This window comes from Pelobates fuscus, chromosome 5 (assembly GCF_036172605.1).
Source record: "Pelobates fuscus isolate aPelFus1 chromosome 5, aPelFus1.pri, whole genome shotgun sequence".
Classification (NCBI taxonomy): Eukaryota; Metazoa; Chordata; class Amphibia; order Anura; family Pelobatidae; genus Pelobates; species Pelobates fuscus.
In genome coordinates this window covers 183,565,616-183,586,610 of record NC_086321.1, presented here as the reverse complement: position 1 = coordinate 183,586,610, position 20,995 = coordinate 183,565,616, and the positions used below count along the sequence as shown (strand labels likewise).

General features: G+C 44.8%; 2 protein-coding genes across 6 annotated transcripts in view; one reads left to right on the top strand and one right to left on the bottom strand.

Moving 5' to 3' along the window:
• CCNB1IP1 (cyclin B1 interacting protein 1) overlaps positions 1-6,677 on the bottom strand; it is a 39,979-nt gene extending 33,302 nt beyond the window's left edge. The window contains exon 1 of one of the 5 annotated variants that reach the window (XM_063454821.1): positions 6,667-6,677. The gene's annotated coding sequence lies outside the window, so the exon portion shown is untranslated. The other 4 variants (XM_063454822.1, XM_063454820.1, XM_063454819.1 and 1 more) reach the window with 4 other exon arrangements.
• On the top strand, positions 6,446-15,546 carry TTC5 (tetratricopeptide repeat domain 5). The gene is made up of 10 exons (XM_063454818.1): positions 6,446-6,867; positions 7,744-7,876; positions 7,998-8,209; positions 8,491-8,641; positions 9,331-9,422; positions 9,592-9,648; positions 11,102-11,248; positions 12,084-12,271; positions 13,448-13,592; positions 14,735-15,546. Exons 1-10 carry the CDS (start codon positions 6,817-6,819, stop codon positions 14,852-14,854), a joined length of 1,296 nt encoding a protein of 431 aa, XP_063310888.1. The 5' UTR covers positions 6,446-6,816; the 3' UTR covers positions 14,855-15,546.
• Positions 15,547-20,995: the final 5,449 nt, after the last annotated feature.

Sequence of the window (20,995 nt, the reverse complement as noted above, 5' to 3'; positions counted from 1 at the left end):
GTGTGGGGAAGGAGCTCCTGCTGGGCGACCCGAAAATAGGGCAATATCGCCGGCTACACAGCCCCAAAGACCCACCAAAGTGTACTACCCACGTCGGGGGTGCACCGGGGAATCGGGGGATACCTCTCTGGAGCCTGTTGGGGCGCACAGACCGGGCCGTACCCTGAGGCCTACAGGAGTAAGAGCTGGAGAGAGGCGGCCGCTCTCTACAGCACAAGGTACCCCAAGACTCGATACCGACTCCCTAACCCCCCCCCCCCTGGACCGGTGGGGGTCATCCCGGTCCCAGCTAGACAAGCGGGCAAAAGCCACAAAACGAGCAGAGAGAGCCAGGACAACGGGCAGTAGCAAAAAACGGCTGGAACTTACCCAAGATGGCTACCCAACGAAAGCAATGCAAGCAGAATGCGGGCGCCCAGGCCCACACGCACCCCGTGGAGGCTCTTGACCGGCTCTGCTCAACCCTCTGTATGCTGCTGCGAGCCAGGGGTATGCCCTACCACCATGCCGCTCGGACGGTGGCCTCGTGGATTCGCCCGGTGACCCGCCGGCGCCACTATGGAATCCCACTACGGGCCTTTGGAGCAGCCACCCGACCACGTAGGCCCCGACACGCAGGAGGGCGAGGAGTGAAGCTAGCCGACCCGGGCACAAGCATCTACCTGCATCAGCGCAGTAAGGAGGATGCCAAGCAGACTAAAAGGCCCTGCAACATATCGAAGCAAGGCACACTGGACAAGCGAGTAACCACGCGGCGACCCAGGGCTGCAGACAACCGCCACATGGCGACACAGGAGGCACCCCAGTTACACCAAGCCAGGACCAAGCACCCACTGAGGGAACCCAACTACCCTGCAAAAGGATTTGAACTGTGTCTGACAGCCATGGGCATAGGCTGAGTAGTACGAGCACAAGGGGACACTTGATATGTCAGGGCAAAGATTTGCTGTTCCCTCTTACACGCACAGCTCTGATATAGCATAGCAGCATGTGTTATGATATACTGTTTTATACATATACTACTGTTATACCCACTCGGTCATTCTACCGCTTGTCACACAATTCTTAACAGACCTGGTGGTTTCCTCTTATTAAGTAATGCTTAGCATCCTTAACCCCTTAGCCTGTGTGGTCTAAACAACAACCTTAATGTTTATGAAAAGTGTATATTTGAAAAAGTTGTGCTAGGTATTATAAGCCCCCAATCCTTCTGCTTATTCTAACTACAATACCTGAGCCTGCTGCTCTGCTGCCCCCTGATGGAAAACTTATGCCTGCAGAAACCCATTATTAAAAGAGTCCTTAACTCGCGTCCCACGACAAAACGCAGCTCTATGTTATGTTACTCACAACATCTGCCCTGCAAGAATGCCGACTTAGCTATGTTAAACGACAGTTATCCTGATGCATTTCTAGTAGTCCACTAGACCACTTATACATCTGCCAAGCTTAGCGTGATTAAACCAATCTATTATTGTTATAAAGCTTGATATCCCTATGTGCTTACATAAAATGTAAATCGATGTATCAACGTTACATTAATTAAGCTGGATAACCGAGACATACATTTTAATCCACCTGTTTGAATAACCCAATGTTTTAAGCTTGTTTAAAAAATATAAAATGAGGCTGATAATCCAAGGAGATTTTGTAACCTGTTATGACGATATTTGCCTGTATAACCCCTGCAAGTCTCCCTCTCTTTATTCTGTACCACCATAACCATATGCCTCAATAAAAGAAAGATTTACAAAAAAAAAAAAAAATTTCCATTTAAGAGATATCCCGCTAAGTAATTTAGATTTGGAGCATACAATTTCCACATACTGCATGGTGGGCAGTACTTTCAAGGTCTTTTAAAAGAATGCAGAGTACATAAGTGTCTCATATAAAAAGTGGAGAGAGAGAGAGAGAGAGAGAGAGAGAGAGAGAGAGAGAGAGAACGGTAGGAAAGAAAAGAAAGAAGCTCCTAATAAAAGTGATCTGAAGATTTCTTCACAGTTGCAAAATCTAGGCCAAAATAACTAACTTTTAGTAAAGGAAATTACCCATACAATTAATCCTCTACCCATTTAAAAAGTATAAACAGACTTAGCTTGCTTTTATTTAGAAATAGCACCACACAGCACTCCGGTAATAGCCATGGGGTTATTGGGGTAAAATGTGTTTCTATGCCAGTCTGTTTATCCCCCCCCCCCCCTTCTCACGCCCTCTAGCTGTGGCCCCTGGTTTCTCACGCCCTCTAGCTGTGGCCCCCGGTTTCTCACGCCCTCTAGCTGTGGCCCCCGGTTTCTCACGCCCTCTAGCTGTGGCCCCCGGTTTCTCACGCCCTCTAGCTGTGGCCCCCGGTTTCTCACGCCCTCTAGCTGTGGCCCCCGGTTTCTCACGCCCTCTAGCTGTGGCCCCCGGTTTCTCACGCCCTCTAGCTGTGGCCCCCGGTTTCTCACGCCCTCTAGCTGTGGCCCCCGGTTTCTCACGCCCTCTAGCTGTGGCCCCTGGTTTATCACGCCCTCTAGCTGTGGCCCCCGGTTTCTCACGCCCTCTAGCTGTGGCCCCCGGTTTCTCACGCACCCTAGCTGTGGCTCCTGGTTTCTCACACACCCTAGCTGTGGCCCCCGGTTTCTCACACACCCTAGCTGTGGCCCCCGGTTTCTCACACACCCTAGCTGTGGCCCCCGGTTTCTCACGTCCTCTAGCTGTGGCCCCCGGTTTCTCACGTCCTCTAGCTGTGGCCCCCGGTTTCTCACGCCCTCTAGCTGTGGCCCCCGGTTTCTCACGCCCTCTAGCTGTGGCCCCCGGTTTCTCACGCCCTCTAGCTGTGGCCCCTGGTTTCTCACGCCCTCTAGCTGTGGCCCCTGGTTTCTCACGCCCTCTAGCTGTGGCCCCCGGTTTCTCACGCCCTCTAGCTGTGGCCCCCGGTTTCTCACGCACCCTAGCTGTGGCTCCCGGTTTCTCACACACCCTAGTTGTGGCCCCCGGTTTCTCACACACCCTAGCTGTGGCCCCCGGTTTCTCACGTCCTCTAGCTGTGGCCCCCGGTTTCTCACGTCCTCTAGCTGTGGCCCCCGGTTTCTCACGTCCTCTAGCTGTGGCCCCCGGTTTCTCACGTCCTCTAGCTGTGGCCCCCGGTTTCTCACGTCCTCTAGCTGTGGCCCCCGGTTTCTCACGTCCTCTAGCTGTGGCCCCCGGTTTCTCACGTCCTCTAGCTGTGGCCCCCGGTTTCTCACGTCCTCTAGCTGTGGCCCCCGGTTTCTCACGTCCTCTAGCTGTGGCCCCCGGTTTCTCACGTCCTCTAGCTGTGGCCCCCGGTTTCTCACGTCCTCTAGCTGTGGCCCCCGGTTTCTCACGTCCTCTAGCTGTGGCCCCCGGTTTCTCACGTCCTCTAGCTATGGCCCCCGGTTTCTCACGTCCTCTAGCTGTGGCCCCCGGTTTCTCACGTCCTCTAGCTGTGGCCCCCGGTTTCTCACGTCCTCTAGCTGTGGCCCCCGGTTTCTCACGTCCTCTAGCTGTGGCCCCCGGTTTCTCACACACCCTAGCTGTGGCCCCCGGTTTCTCACGTCCTCTAGCTGTGGCCCCCGGTTTCTCACGTCCTCTAGCTGTGGCCCCCGGTTTCTCACGTCCTCTAGCTGTGGCCCCCGGTTTCTCACGTCCTCTAGCTGTGGCCCCCGGTTTCTCACGTCCTCTAGCTGTGGCCCCCGGTTTCTCACGTCCTCTAGCTGTGGCCCCCGGTTTCTCACGTCCTCTAGCTGTGGCCCCCGGTTTCTCACGTCCTCTAGCTGTGGCCCCCGGTTTCTCACGTCCTCTAGCTGTGGCCCCCGGTTTCTCACGTCCTCTAGCTGTGGCCCCCGGTTTCTCACGTCCTCTAGCTGTGGCCCCCGGTTTCTCACGTCCTCTAGCTATGGCCCCCGGTTTCTCACGTCCTCTAGCTGTGGCCCCCGGTTTCTCACGTCCTCTAGCTGTGGCCCCCGGTTTCTCACGTCCTCTAGCTGTGGCCCCCGGTTTCTCACGTCCTCTAGCTGTGGCCCCCGGTTTCTCACACACCCTAGCTGTGGCCCCCGGTTTCTCACGTCCTCTAGCTGTGGCCCCCGGTTTCTCACGTCCTCTAGCTGTGGCCCCCGGTTTCTCACGTCCTCTAGCTGTGGCCCCCGGTTTCTCACGTCCTCTAGCTGTGGCCCCCGGTTTCTCACGTCCTCTAGCTGTGGCCCCCGGTTTCTCACGTCCTCTAGCTGTGGCCCCCGGTTTCTCACGTCCTCTAGCTGTGGCCCCCGGTTTCTCACACACCCTAGCTGTGGCCCCCGGTTTCTCACGTCCTCTAGCTGTGGCCCCCGGTTTCTCACGTCCTCTAGCTGTGGCCCCCGGTTTCTCACGTCCTCTAGCTGTGGCCCCCGGTTTCTCACGTCCTCTAGCTGTGGCCCCCGGTTTCTCACGTCCTCTAGCTGTGGCCCCCGGTTTCTCACGTCCTCTAGCTGTGGCCCCCGGTTTCTCACGTCCTCTAGCTGTGGCCCCCGGTTTCTCACGTCCTCTAGCTGTGGCCCCCGGTTTCTCACGTCCTCTAGCTGTGGCCCCCGGTTTCTCACGTCCTCTAGCTATGGCCCCCGGTTTCTCACGTCCTCTAGCTGTGGCCCCCGGTTTCTCACGTCCTCTAGCTGTGGCCCCCGGTTTCTCACGTCCTCTAGCTGTGGCCCCCGGTTTCTCACGTCCTCTAGCTGTGGCCCCCGGTTTCTCACGTCCTCTAGCTGTGGCCCCCGGTTTCTCACACACCCTAGCTGTGGCCCCCGGTTTCTCACGTCCTCTAGCTGTGGCCCCCGGTTTCTCACGTCCTCTAGCTGTGGCCCCCGGTTTCTCACGTCCTCTAGCTGTGGCCCCCGGTTTCTCACGTCCTCTAGCTGTGGCCCCCGGTTTCTCACGTCCTCTAGCTGTGGCCCCCGGTTTCTCACACACCCTAGCTGTGGCCCCCGGTTTCTCACGTCCTCTAGCTGTGGCCCCCGGTTTCTCACACACCCTAGCTGTGGCCCCCGGTTTCTCACGTCCTCTAGCTGTGGCCCCCGGTTTCTCACGTCCTCTAGCTGTGGCCCCCGGTTTCTCACGTCCTCTAGCTGTGGCCCCCGGTTTCTCACGTCCTCTAGCTGTGGCCCCCGGTTTCTCACGTCCTCTAGCTGTGGCCCCCGGTTTCTCACGTCCTCTAGCTGTGGCCCCCGGTTTCTCACGTCCTCTAGCTGTGGCCCCCGGTTTCTCACGTCCTCTAGCTGTGGCCCCCGGTTTCTCACGTCCTCTAGCTGTGGCCCCCGGTTTCTCACGTCCTCTAGCTGTGGCCCCCGGTTTCTCACGTCCTCTAGCTGTGGCCCCCGGTTTCTCACGTCCTCTAGCTGTGGCCCCCGGTTTCTCACGTCCTCTAGCTGTGGCCCCCGGTTTCTCACGTCCTCTAGCTGTGGCCCCCGGTTTCTCACACACCCTAGCTGTGGCCCCCGGTTTCTCACGTCCTCTAGCTGTGGCCCCCGGTTTCTCACGTCCTCTAGCTGTGGCCCCCGGTTTCTCACGTCCTCTAGCTGTGGCCCCCGGTTTCTCACGTCCTCTAGCTGTGGCCCCCGGTTTCTCACGTCCTCTAGCTGTGGCCCCCGGTTTCTCACGTCCTCTAGCTGTGGCCCCCGGTTTCTCACGTCCTCTAGCTGTGGCCCCCGGTTTCTCACGTCCTCTAGCTGTGGCCCCCGGTTTCTCACGCCCTCTAGCTGTGGCCCCCGGTTTCTCACGTCCTCTAGCTGTGGCCCCCGGTTTCTCACGTCCTCTAGCTGTGGCCCCCGGTTTCTCACGTCCTCTAGCTGTGGCCCCCGGTTTCTCACGTCCTCTAGCTGTGGCCCCCGGTTTCTCACGTCCTCTAGCTGTGGCCCCCGGTTTCTCACGTCCTCTAGCTGTGGCCCCCGGTTTCTCACGTCCTCTAGCTGTGGCCCCCGGTTTCTCACACACCCTAGCTGTGGCCCCCGGTTTCTCACGTCCTCTAGCTGTGGCCCCCGGTTTCTCACGTCCTCTAGCTGTGGCCCCCGGTTTCTCACGTCCTCTAGCTGTGGCCCCCGGTTTCTCACGTCCTCTAGCTGTGGCCCCCGGTTTCTCACGTCCTCTAGCTGTGGCCCCCGGTTTCTCACGTCCTCTAGCTGTGGCCCCCGGTTTCTCACGCCCTCTAGCTGTGGCCCCCGGTTTCTCACGCCCTCTAGCTGTGGCCCCCGGTTTCTCACACACCCTAGCTGTTGCCCCTGGTTTCTCACGCCCTCTAGCTGTGGCCCCTGGTTTCTCACACACCCTAGCTGTGGCCCCGGGGAGCTCCTCTGCCAGTGGCGGTTCACGTTTCTTCGTTGGACGGCGCAGCTTGGGTCACGTGGCTACTCGGACCCCTCCCTCCAGCCCGGTGTTCCGTTATTATTAACCCGTTGTGTGACAGAGGAGGACTCGGATAGTCAAGGCGGGCCGCACCAGACAGCTCACATGTGGCGTCAGTGCTTGCCGTGAGAGGAAGGCACCCTGTCTCCATAGTAACACGTGTTTCTGACAGCCGGCATTGACCCTCTCCCCCCATTCTCCCTACCGCTGTCACCACAGGGTTAACCCTTTCACTGCCACGGCGGCTACCACAGCTTTTCACTCGAAGTTATTACTGTCATTCTCCCCGGTGATTACCGTCACACCGCCCTCCCAGCATGCAGTATCTCCACCCTGACACTGGGTGTCGCTGTGTGCGCGCCCCGTCCTTATCAGGCAGCGCTGCTCTTTAACTCGGTCACTGAGAGAGAGAGCGGGGGAGGGAGGAGCAGGGCTTCTGCTGCAGTGATGGCCGAAGGGGGAGCTGATCCAGAGACTGAGATTAAGAGCAGGCTGCAGGTATGTATGGGGTCTGAGCCATCCTGTGGCCATGACAGCCCGTGCTAGGCGTGCAGTGTGTGCAGGGCATTACAGTGTGCAGATAGCCTGGGGCTGGAGCTGGGTGTTACACGTGTTATTGTGCCTGCTGTCCATCACTTTCATTATACTCATTATATTTATTAATACAGTGTACACTGCTAGTATGGGATGTAGTGGTGGGCGTGCAGGAGCTAGCTGTGAATCTTTATATAATGTGCACTGCAGGCTGTGCTTCACAAATAATAACTTTACATTGTGTTTTATCATTGCACTGGGTGACTGTGCTGGGTTACAGTTTGTGGTAGTACTTGTCACCAATCTGTTGCTATAACAACATGAGGGTAGTGGTGTTCTTCATTTTGAGATTTTTAATACAGTTTTGCATTTATAATTTGATAAAGATGCCCAGCTTTACAGTTTTATAACCCTTTTCCTGTAAATCATATCTGTATAGAAAATTACATAAAAAATATATTTTTAAGTGTGTGTGTGTGTGTGTGTGTATTTTCTGATTGCCTTCATCATTCTAAGAAGAGAGTGTCTGTCCCCTGTGTCCCAAAGTTCCAAGTATTTTTCGTAAATATTATTATTTTAGCCCCTGCATTATATTCTGTTTTTTTTTAGGGGGTGGGGAGGCGTAGAGGAGTTGTTATAAACATTAGTATCATTATCCTTTTTTTGATTATTATTATTATTATTATTATTCTTATTAGCAATATAGTAGTTTAAAGGCCTTTCCCATTGCTGATGGGTTTGTTCAATCTTTCATGCTTATGGAAAGAGAGAGAGATTTAGATATATAAAAAAAATGTTGTTATTTATTTGGAAGTGTTTTGAGGGATGTTATTTATTTAGGGACTTGTTGACCAACTTTACCATTTTCGGGACCACTACTTTGAGACACACAGTGTGGAGGATGCAGCCCGAAAACAGTATGATGTGGAACAAGAAATGGAGAAAACTATATCTCACATAGAAGATATGGATGGTAATGAAGAATATACATACACTTCAATTTTCAAGGCTAAATGGTTTGTGTCATTAGTGGGTTATCTCGCAAAGTACCTATTAACGATATGCAATGAGAATTGTGTCTTCTCCTTTTCTAGATGGCTGGAAGAACAGGGCTTTTTTCCTAATGCTAAAGGGAAAGGCATTAAATGTAACGCAAAATTACAACGCAGAGGCAGAAGAGCTCCTTTCTAAGGCTGTAAAATTGGATCCAAGTCTAGTAGATGCTTGGAACCAGCTGGGAGAGGTTTATTGGAAAAAAATGGATGTGACGTCTGCCAAGACTTGCTTTGTAGGAGCACTGAACCACGTAAGAGAGTGTGTGTGCCTAAACTGGTTTCACGAATCCTAGATTAACCTCCATCTACAACAGTCCCTGAAATACTATACTCTTGTATAAAAATTACAGTACATTGGACGTAACAGACATATTCCACAGCACTGTAAATAGGTATACAAGAAAAACATTTAATTCTAACAAAACATGTTTGACATACAGGAACAGTAGATGAAGAAGGCTTTGCTCAAACAAGCTTACAATGTAATTAAATCAATCATTAATAACTTTCTATTGATATTTGTGACATGTAGTGTAAGAACAAGGTGTCTTTGCGTAACCTGTCAATGGTAATGAGGCAGCAACGTTCACATGATGCAGATGAGAAATCAAGGAACATCATGGATAGTGTTAAACAAGCAAAACAGGCAGTGAATATGGATCCACGTGATGGGACATCTTGGTGTGAGTAATGAATCTATACTATACTAAAGAAATATGCAGATATTGTAAAGATGGAGTTTTTTGGGTTTTTTTTTTGGGGGGGGGGGGCGGGGGGAGGTTCTTCTCTTCTATGGGTAGATGCAATTAAACGGGACAATCTGCACCAAACATAGTGGTTCTAGTTCTTAAAGAGACTGCAGTCCCTGCAATCTTAGCAATACAAACACTGCCTTTTTGAGAAAAGGCAGTCTTTATATTGCTTCCTACAGCCACCTCTAGTGGCTCTCTTAGCCAATAGATGCCCTTCCTGGTGCAGTCCTACAATCTCTGCAGGACCAACGTTCGACATGTATACCCTCTACATTAAAATGCTGAGTGCTTCTCGTAGACCTGTTTTGAACCAATTGATCTTTCTGTGGCGATGCTGAGTTGAGCAATGATTCACTAGGGGGAAGCATTAGACTGAGCTCTTATTTAGGGTAGAAGTGGCAGCTGTAACAAAAACTGCATGCGGGGGGGCGGGGACTAAAAGTGAGTAATTCAATTTATTTAACTATGTTAAGGGGAGGAGTGGGGCATAAATGTTGTAGTCAGGAAGACACTCTAACACTAAGAATAGATGTATTTCTAATGTTCCTGTTCTTTAGTTTTTCTTTGCACATACCACTTAATAATCTGTTGTAATAATACCATCCTGACTTGTTTCACAGACATCCTTGGAAACGCATATCTTTCACTGTTCTTCTGCACTGGGCAGAATCCAAAAATATCTCAACAGGCTCTGAATGCATATGTGCAGGCTGTAAGTGTCCCCCCACGGCCTCTCTCCATCCATAATTGTCATATTTAAAAAAAAAAAAAAAAAAAAAAAATTTTTATTTTTTTTCCCCTCAATGTAGACGTTAAATGTAGTGGTGGTTTTGTTTGTTTTTTTACTTATTTGTTGTTTGGCTGTTCTTTTTGTTTTTTAGGAAAGAGTTGACAAGACCGCATCCAGTAACCCAGATCTGCATCTTAACAGAGCAACTGTAAGCATTTAAGCGATAGTTTGTGTCCATAAACCAGGCCAGACCAATTAAACTAAAACTCAACAAAATCAACAGGGTTATTCACTATAAATAAAGTGAAAATTGCAAGGAATTCAGAGTGAATTTTGAATTGAAAGCATAGCTGACTGGGATAACTGAAATTCACTTTGAAGTCCCTGTAATTCTCACTTTAGTGAATAGCCCTGAAAATGTAATCTTTAAAACATTTTGCAATAACCAAAATTTTAAATATTACAAATGCATGTATAAATATTATATACATATTTTTTATATTTCATCCCCACCCCCAAAGGAGCACTCCAAGCAGGCTGTAGTGAATGCCCTTGCACCATAACAGCATAATTGTCAAATGATTTTAGCTCCAAATAATGGACACCTACGTTAGCATTCAAACTCTACTGCTTGACAAGACCATTAGCTGTGTGTGTGCCCTGTTGTGGGTCTTAGTTAAGTGTCTAACCGTGCTAAAACAATTTGACAAGTTATACTGGGACAGTGCCATAACCAATTCTCTCTATCTATCTCTCATTAGCAAGCAGGGGTATAATCCCGTCTAGAGTCTCCTTTTAGTTTTATAATTATTTTTATGGTGCCAGTAATTTCTGTAGCGCTGTACAATAGGTCACTTCCACCCAGTCATTCTGCTTACATTATTGTAAATACATTATATTTCCTACCTTTCAACTCCAGCTTTCCGAGAAGCTGGTCGCCTGTGGTGGAATGGGTCCCAAGGTCTGCCAAAATTACTGGCAGGTCAGTCTGACATGAATGCATGCTAGGCTGCCTGCCTGCCTATTATCTCAGGGCTGACCCTGCAGGAAGCACTGTCCTAGTGCCACAAAATAAAGCAGTATACTTGTTGGACAGTTCACTGGTGTCCTCAAAAGTGGGGCACCAAGTTGGACTGGTGGGACAGAACACTGGAAATCCGCATGGTTGGGAGGCCTGATACGGTGAATATATAAATTACTTGTACCTGAACTTTCAAGCTCTAACTACAAAGTAATTTTTAGTGAAGTTACACAAAGCAAATTGCTACTACACATTTTTCTTGCACTGTGATTGACATACCTAAACCACTGATACGGTTACAACCATTTGCACTCTGGTGTTTATGTACACCAAACGATTCAGAATTGACTAAACATTTAAGAATGTAATACAAAATAGTTGTACAAAGAGCAGATGTAAAAATTTTTTTTCCAACTTTGCTATTTTGTTCTATATTTGTTGATTTTATTTGCCTCTCATCAGTGCTGACCTATTGTAGTTATCTGCACTATACTGTTGGTTGTGTTTTTGTTTTTTTGCGTGATTGCAGTTTTTGTTTTTGTGGATTTTTATTTTTTTTATTATGCATTTCACCCTACTGGAGCGATCTGCAGATTGTTGCTCCGTCTCTTTGATAGAGTTCTACTGCTCTTCTGCCTAGCTCTGTAAGTATGAGGAGAAGTATCAGGGGGCACTGGATGGCTTTTCTCGAGCTGCTGCTCTGGAACCGTCATGGTCTGAACCTGTAATGAGAGAGGAGCAGTTGCTTGATTACCTTGGCAAACTTTGTGGTCTTCTGAACAACAAGGTAATTTCTTTGCAAGCAGTGTATATTCACTTGACCTGAATCCGTTTTCTGGCTTTTACAAACCTTTTAATCTTAAATGTTTTTATATCGCATAGAAACTACAAATGTTGGAAGAGCTGGGGAAAATGTTGGCACTTAACAACTAAATGCTACTAATAATTAGACAAACCGTAGTTTCATCCTTAAACAAATTAATTCTCACAAATTAAAATCTAGATTAAACAAATGAATTCATTCCTGAGTGAATCAGTTAATTCAGGTGTGGATTCAAAGAATTTAGATTCATATGAAATGATTAATTTATTAAAGAAGCAAATGTTTGCACAAGTTGCCTAACAATAAGGACACAGATACATCTAATTTGTCCGTTCACAAATTTTTATACAGCTCCTATATTTTGCAGGTATTTACATTTTAGCTTGGTTGGTTGCACATTATGCTTGTCCTGAATGTGCCCTATGTTTTCATACTTATCCCTTAACCCCTTAAGGACACATGACATGTGTGACATGTCATGATTCCCTTTTATTTCAGAAGTTTGGTCCTTAAGGGGTTAAACTATGAGATTGTTCCAGACGTAATATATTAACTCCTCTGTTCTATTGCATAAATGGCAATCTATTGTGTAGCCAGTATAACCATTTAACTTTGTTACTCTAAACAAAATTTTTGAAGATTATGCTTTTGTTTGTTTATTTTTCTTCTAAGAAATTCTTACTGTGCTTCTATACATTCCCTAGTGCAACCATATTAGGTATGTGCTTTGTTTTTTATTTTTATTTTTTCATAATTGTTGTGGTTTTGTTTGCCTTAAGATATTTAAATTTATCAACAGGGAAAAATACGTGGCAAACGACTACAAAACATGCTAAGCACCCTGAATCCCACGCTGCTTGGTCACTATGGAGGCTCTGGCGGCCTTCAGATGAAGTCTCTCAATTCTTTGCAGCCAGGGAGAAACCCTGGTTGTGTAGTGCTGGGAAGGGTTGTCTTCAGCCTGATGCCCGAGGAACGAGTGCCTTTGTGAGTCAACTAATGCTTATAGCACAGTTACCTCATGTCACTAAGACAATAATTCCTGCATTAGTGAATAGAAAGTCACCCAGGAGTGCGATTGATAGGGTAACTCTGTCTAAGTGTAGTTGTTCTTGGATGTGTTGATATTTTCTCTTTCATATTGTTCATATAAATAAGAACTGTACATTTTTGTACCCTATACAAGCATATGAGGAAGCAAGGCCCAATACGTTTTCCAAAACAGACTGAACCTGATGCTTACCTATTATTTTTTTTATTTTTTTTTTCTATTTCTACAAGGCTTGGGATTTTCCTTATTTGAAGGATAATTGTATAAGTATAGATCCATAAACTTTCAAATTCTCTGACACCAAGAATGTTCGTAAACATGCAAATCAATTTAAGACTAAATTCTTAGATCATTATTGCAGGGGTCACACTATTAAGCCCTACTCTAAAAGCAGAGCCTAATCGTTTCTCTCAACTGCAAGCTTGGGGGTTCCATTACACACTAAACCGGGCTAAATTGTAACCCAATAGTGGGAAGTGAAAATGTTGAGCCCTTATTACTGTTTTCATGTTAGCAAGCAATGTTTAGTTTTGACTGTCTTAATATGTAATCTGGGTTCTTGTTCTGTTTACAGTAACAATATTCTGAGATAAATGGGTGTGATGCCTAGCTGTAATGTAGACTGATGTTCCACTCACAATTATACAGATGTTTATTTAGTTGGTATGTTGAAAAAGAAAAATAGACGCACCACAACTAATACTAATAACAAATAACTACAGTAATATGTGACATTTCAAATTAGCTATTGGAAAACTTAAAAGAATACACCACACACATTTAACTACTTCAGTGTGATGAGCCAAGAGCTTTATGTGTCGGTGATCTGTCACATTTGTGTAAGTTTTATAAAACTGCTGATTTTAATAGCAGTCGGCACTTTTATAATTGGGACAGAAACTCCTCACTGGCTGCCATTCGGACAGCCAGAGCGGTTTTCTTCCGCTTCTGTTAGCTGCACAACACTTTGATGGTTCCATAACCAATTCAATAACCAGTAGTTGTTATGGGGCCTTTATTTGGCAACCTAGTTGCTAAGTGTTTTTACTTTAAAGTATACAACTTAGGGGACATTACACTACATTTACATTTTGTCTCTCTTTTTTCATTAGTACTTTTGGTCTGGTGGATGCAGAAGGTTCCTGTTACGCAATAATGGTATATAACATGGTGGAGAGCTGGGGAGTTCTTGTTTCTGACTCTGTAACAATACCTGAACCATATCTGAAGCAGCACAACATACAGCACAAGGGACAGGTGAGATCTGATGCTTGAGACTTGACCTATTGACTGCCTTAAGAACAGTTCAGGTAAACGTCCTACAGTTCATTTGTAATATACACTCAAACTATAGCATTTGCAGTGGTTGTGTGCACATCAGTGCGAAGTGTGGCACCTTTATTGCTGGAGTCCTTGGTGCATTGTGGGAATACATGGCTGGTTTAAGTACACTTAACAAGGAAACACACTTTAGGCAGCAATGTAATTACATTTATTTGTCAATTTTGTTAACCAAATGTTTAGATTTAAATATCATTTTAATCCTAAAAATACATGGAAGAGGTATCCCTCAGGACACAATTTCTAATGCTCTTTCTAATGATGCGTCCAATCCATTAATGTGAAAAGAGTAGAGTGAGAAGGATTTCTCTAAACAGAGACTGAAAAAAGAGAGCAGAAGGGAAATAATCTACCTGCTGATTTCAGGCTCAACAGGCCCTGAATATGCCAAAAATGAGTAAAACCGCATTGTCACCAAATCTTCAGAGACGGCAGAGGAGATGCTAATGTGTTTCCTGCTATGCAAGGCACTTCATCTGAAGCATATAATTCCTGAACGTGGGGCATCAATGTAGAAAAGATAATGGATACTGCACTCTCCAGGGTGCTCAGGACCTGAGGACGGCCAGGGTTCCCTTCCAGATATAGAAAATAAATATTGATCCAGGCAATGAAGGATAAAAGCCAAAATAGCAGCTTTATTTAGAGCAAAACAGCAACGTTTCGACCCAGCAGTGTCTTTGTCAAGCTAACAAAGACCCTGCTAGACCGTAAAGTTGCTGTTGTTTTGCTCTAAATAAAGCTGATATTTTGTCATTGATTGCCTGAATCAATATTTATTTTCTATATCTGAATGTAGGGCATGGCACCGGTGGTGTTTTCTAGTCTTGTAGAAAGTAAAACAATTATGAGCCAATTAGTCACCTCCTTCCTGTTTGGAGCAAGCAGTGCGCATGCACCATTTTTGAAACTTAAGCAACTAGGTAGTTGCATTTTCTCCAAAGCAGTTAATAGGGATCACCTAGAGTCTGGATGGATAAAATTATCAATGTAGCAACATTATAACTTACAGAGTATTTAACTGCCTTTTTTATTTTTTTTTTATTCTTGTTGTACAGACTTATGTTTTCCAAAGCATACGAGTGGATTCACCTGTCCGTTTGTTGGTGAATGGCAAGCCTCAAGGACCAAGCACCCAGGCCAGCGCAACGGTGGCATACAGACCCCAGAGCGAGTGATTAATGTGCAGTAAGAGCTGTACTGTGAATCACATGGATGAGAAGGTGGAATCCTTTCTCTGCCCCTTACATTTTCTGTTAAATATTTCAGCCTTGCAGGATAAAAACTAAGCCCAATGCTTGTCTGGTACAATAGCATTTACATCTCTCTCATTTGACTATCCTATTCACTGCTGGAATATTCTTCAAAAACAATTAACAGTAGAATCCACCTTGCATCATAGGATTAGATGCTGCCCCCTCTGCCTTGCTGTCAGTCATACCTACTAATTTTTGCAGCCTTATTTCTTTTTATGTCTTGTTTGTACTGTCTTCTTTGCCTTAGGTCCTTGAAATGTTTGATGTTAACCAACATTCTTTAGTTGTATTTATAACGCAGATTTAAGATTATGATTATTTATTTTTGGTCTCATTTGTCTTTTGGTTTTTTTTTGTCCTCACTTTTTAGAGGAACATTTATTATTTTTTTGTTTTTGTAAAGAATAAAATCACATTTGATAGTTACATTCATTTTGGTTAATTGTCTTGTTCAAGAAAACTCTCTTAAATCAAAGAGCTTGAAATATGGTACAAATCAGAGACATTATATCAAGCATGTCAAAATCAAAGGCTAACACGGGCCAAATAAACAAGGTTTAACTTTTTGGGCCGCAAAAAAAATAAAAACTTTGATTTTCTTAGGAATGAAGGTTTATTTAGAAAAGTACAGTATAAAAAAAAAAAAGTTGCCTAACTGACACTGGACGTCCTCACGCTCGTAGGGCTTCAAAGTAAACAAAAGCACAAATTTATTTTAAGGAGATGTGCAGAGATATATATATATTTTTTTTTTTTTTTTTTAAGTCCAATTACCTTGCCATATTAAGAAAAGTTTGGTAAGGGGAGTGTATGCTGTTACACAGCTGTAAAAAAAAAATAAATAAAATAAATTCTCTTGTTGATTTTGAAGTCCTATGAGTGTGTTCTTCACTTTGGCTGAGATCATCAAACTTGATCTCAGCCAATCCAATGCTTTCATAAAGGAAAGCATTGGGAGGCTATTGTGCAGGTGTGGCAAAAAAGCTGCGTGGCCAGTAATCATCTCAATGGGGAGCATTCAGCACCTCCATGCAGACCCAATCTAATACACTACCCTCTCCCCCATTCAAATACACTGCCCCCCTCTCTCCACTCTAATACACTGCACCTTCCACCCAATCTAATACACCGCCCCTTCTTCCTCACCACAAATTGAATACACTGACCCCCTCCCACAATTTAATACACTGCCCACCACTACACTGGCCCCCTTCCTTCCCCAAATGAAAATAGTGCTCCCTCCCTCAAATTAATACTGTCCCCCACTCCAATTTAACACACTACACAGGAAGGTTAGTTTTTTTTTTTTTTGTCAAATTTATTTTCTTTTTTTTTTGTGCTGAAAAAGCCCCCCTCGGCTTATACTCGAGTCAAGGTCTGTATTGTGGCAACTTACATTGCCATAATACAGACCAGGACTGCCGGGCTCATTACAAGCTCAGCGGTCCTGTTGGGGGCCGACAGCAAGCTGTAACTTACCTGTGCAGCAGCTCCGGTTAGCTCCCTTCACCTCCGTTCAACTCACTGTCTAAATCTCGCAAGACCTGCAGCCGTCAGAGCGTTGCCACGGGTTACCGTGGCAACGCTCCGCGAGATTTAGACCGTGAGCTGAGCTGAACGGAGCGGAGGTGAAGGGGCTAACCGGAGCTGCTGCACAGGTAAGTTACAACTTGCTCCTAGCCCCCTCCTGCGCAGCCCATGCCACTGGACCACCAGGGATTGAGATAGCCGCCCCCCCCCCAAATAAATATTAAAATAATAAAATAAAACATAAACAATACTAAAATAATAACCATATTAAAATAAAAATGCCCTCCCCCCCACCCAGTTTACATGCACTCTGCATCATATACACACACTGCATTCACACAAACACACCTTCTGCATTATATACACACTCTGCATTCACACACACACACACGTTGCATTCATTAAATACACACACTGTAAATATTAAATTAATGTAATTTTATTGGGATCTAATTTTATTTAGAAATTTACCAGTAGCTGCTGCATTTCCCACCCTAGGCTTATACTCGAGTCAATACGTTTTCCCAGTTTTTTGTGGTAAAATTAGGGGCCTCGTCTTATATTCGGGTCGGCTTATACTCTAGTATATACGGTAGTTCTACTCTTATTGAGAGCATTGCCCACTGTTCGTAAATATTATCGTAGACAGCAACTCATGGATTCTCGCTTTAGGATTGATGACTAATGGGGTCACATACAAGCAATTTGGCAGTAGTTCCATTATCCCAAGTGTAAATAAGGAATCCCTGCTCTAAATATAAGATGAATACACAGTCTCTAATACCTGAGAACAAAATAAAGGGAGAGGCAATCGTCTTTCTAATGTTATATCACATCTTAATGAAAATTAAATAAATAGGTCTTTGTGGGTGCTGAACCGAAAACAAATGTTAGTAAGTTTCTCAGTGTAGTGCAGAATTCTCTAAGCAAGAAGATATAGAATAAAATACAGAAAGCAGTCTGAAGTGGGGAAAAAAAAGAGAAAATAAACTCTAACGTATTTTTTTATTTTTTATTTATTTATAATTCTTTATTTTGTTGTGCATTGGTTAAACAAAATACATTTATGCCAGCAATGCCACAACAGCAAATGTTAGTATTTTCAAAGCATGGATAAACAATCCTATGGCATGGATAGACTATGCACATTTTTTTATATTATATGACAGTAGTGTGGTGCAAATCTTAGCGTGCATGTAAGAGGTTAATCAGGCTTATCCGGTGGTAATGTGATATAACAGTGTAGCAGACGCTTAATGAGTGAGTAAATGTTTTTCCTGAGTAAACCAACATTTCACTTAGCTTAGTTATTAGATCGCTTGATAACAATATTCTGTGAGAACATCTGATAAGTGAGCTTAGCTTATTCTGAAGCTTTTCTACCTCCCGCCGCCCCCGTGCTAACAAGGTGACAGTCATTGTCCGAGTGTCGTGAAGCCCATCTCCATGAGGAATCAAGGAGGGATGACCGCCTGATAGTCTCCATGGTGATTTTATGCCAGGTGAGTGTCAGAGTGGTATACCCCATGTGATTAACCCCTTAAGGACCAAACTTCTGGAATAAAAGGGAATCATGACGTGTCACACATGTCATGTGTCCTTAAGGGGTTAAAGGGCAACTCCAGTGCCAGGAAAACAATCCGTTTTCCTGGCACTGCAGGTCCCCTCTCCCTCCAACCCCCCAATCCCCGGTTGCTGAAGGGGTAAAAACTTACCAGAGGAAGCGACGATGTCCCACGTCGCTGCTTCTTCCGCCGCTCCTCCCTGTGATTGCGTGGGCGAGACTGATCCCACCCACCAGCCGGGGAGACATAATCATGCGCATTAGAGCTCCCCATAGGAAAGCATTGAAAATGTTTTCCTATGGGGAATTGAGCAACGCTGGAGGTCCTCACACAGCGGAGGATGTCCAGCGATGCTCTAACACAGGTGCTAGGGACACGGAAGTGCCGTCTAGTGGCTGTCTAGTAGACAGCCACTAGAGGACGAGTTAACCCTGCAATGTAATTATTGCAGTTTATAAAAAAAACTGCAATAATTACAGTTGCATGGTTAAGGGTAGTGGGAGTTGGCACCCAGACCACTCCAATGGGCAGAAGTGGTCTGGGTGCCTGGAGTGTCCCTTTAACTTGCGTCTCCTCAAGTTAGCCGTCCTCGAACGTCTTTTTTTTTTTTTTTTTAAACATTTTTTTACGTTTTTATTGTGATCGTTTCATGTATAAAGAAGCACAGCAAGATGGGGGCATTGCATATTCTCAGTTAATGTATAAATACAAAACTATGTCCTAATGTTAGATATTTAAGCCTTTTTTAATGTAATCCTGGCTTCTCTCTAACATGAAAGTAAATTAGTTTGCAAAGTGTAACAGGGAATTACATGTAGGTGAAATCTAAAGAGAGAGAAAAGAAGAAAAATGTAAAATAGAGAGAGTAAACAAAGGATAACATCCGAACCATACCACCTTAACAGTGTGTCCTTGAGCAATACACCTAACAATATATTCGTATAACCCAAAAACTCTACAATAAAAATGTCACAAATTGTGTGATACAATAAAACACCATGATGTAGATGGTGAACTATTGCACTCACAAAGGTAAGTAGTTAGCAGGCAGAACAGAAATCACTGTAGCTGAAATCCTCTGTGCTCCAAATCCAAGTATTCTCAGTGCCATATGTAAAGGAATAAAATATGAGACATCGTGCAAAATTGTATTGTATTTGAAAAAAATGTTAATAATATTGCACTCACAAAGGTCCTCAGGATAAAGGGCACATCAATAAATCCGCTTATTGCAGGATCCTCGATCACAAATGTGATAGAATTTACTTTGATTCCAAGGTTCAAGTTTATAGGTTTCATATTAGATATCCCCCCCCCCCGAACTGTCTCTTCTAAATCAGTCTGTTCTTTCTCTGAACTTATGTTATATGTACATGATGTTCATCCCTATGTCTTATCTGTTCTGCATTCACCATTTCACTCCCTTCCTACTACTGTCCTATGAGTATTTGCACATAAGCACTTTCTTCCGCTGATGCACGGACTTTCTCAGGGGCATTCAATCAGTCAATAGTCTCAAGTCCACAGTAACCCGCCTTAGATTAAAAAAATAAATACATATATATATACATACACATACATACACACATATATATGAAACCATATATATGCCTTTGGCCCCTCCAATAGACCCGTCTCGGACAATCCGCCTGAGGAGTAGTGTTCTATCACAGCTGTACGTTGTTCCGCATTCACGATCTTGATTGACTGAAAAAAAAAGTTCCACCTTCATTTTGCTTTGCATTGAATTTTTAGCCAGACAATGTTATATTCTTAACTTAGTTCTTACATGATTTGTTTTCCTCTTTTTATATGAACTGTTGTAAGGATATATGGACTTGTTCCCCAGTAACACCTCCCAATACTTACCTGTGGGGCACCATCTCCACATCCTTAGTAGCCTTGTGGAACACTAACTAGTAATCTGTCTCTATGAGAAGCATTATAGCCGCAAGAAGCAACTGTTTGCACATGCCCAGTTTCCCAGTTCCTGTGAGATTACAGGTAAATTAAGTCCTCATTTCAGCAGTAAAGAACACAATCCAGTAATATAAATTGGCAATACTTCACTCCAAGAACCATAACCACTGAAGTGTGCTGTACTGTTTATAGTGCCTGAAGTGTCCCTGCACATTGTAAGGAACCAAGCCAATTTAGAACAGTTTGAACTTTTTACTGGGGGTCCTTTGTGTACCTCGTCATGTCTCCAAAGCTTCCTATGGATAGTCAGAACCTCTCTCCCAGAGCTAAGCCATGCAGAGAGCTCAGCCTTAGGAGTTTCTGGTTCTCCATAGGAAGCAGTGGAGGAAGGACGGCCGCACCCAACAGACCCCAGGTAAAAAAAAAAAAATCAAACCTTTCAAAAATATGTTGACTTTTTACAATAGGAGTTGTCAGAGTGTTTCTGGCACCATAATGTATTGATGTCGTTATGGCACTTTGAGTATTCATTTAATCTGAAAGTCAGGTATGCCGACTGCAAAAATGAGTTTATTCAGTGCTGACTGGGGAATTGAAAATTGTGCTCTTTTCATGTAATTTTGAATTTATATATATTTTGCTTCTGAATTCTTAACATTTCATGGTTCGTTAATAGCCCTTGCAAATGGCACAATGGTGGTCTAATAAACCGGCACTAAAACGAAGTGCAGGTTGGGCACCAATAATGACCTAACATTAAGCAAATTTGCAGTGTTTTTAATACAAATGGCATAAATTCACTACACTTAAAGAGGAACAATCCTTTTAAAGGTAATGAAGTTTATTAGTTGTATATTTCTTTTAAACCATAAATAAAATGTAGTTTCATATTCAAACTCTGTGTATGTGCAAATGTATTATTCTGCCCCCCCAAAAAACATGTCTTAAACTGTTGTGTTTTGTTTTTTGTTGTTTTATTAAAGCTCATTTTGAGTGGAGAGAATGCAACCAACTGGTTAAAAACACATGCACAATATTAGAAGACAAA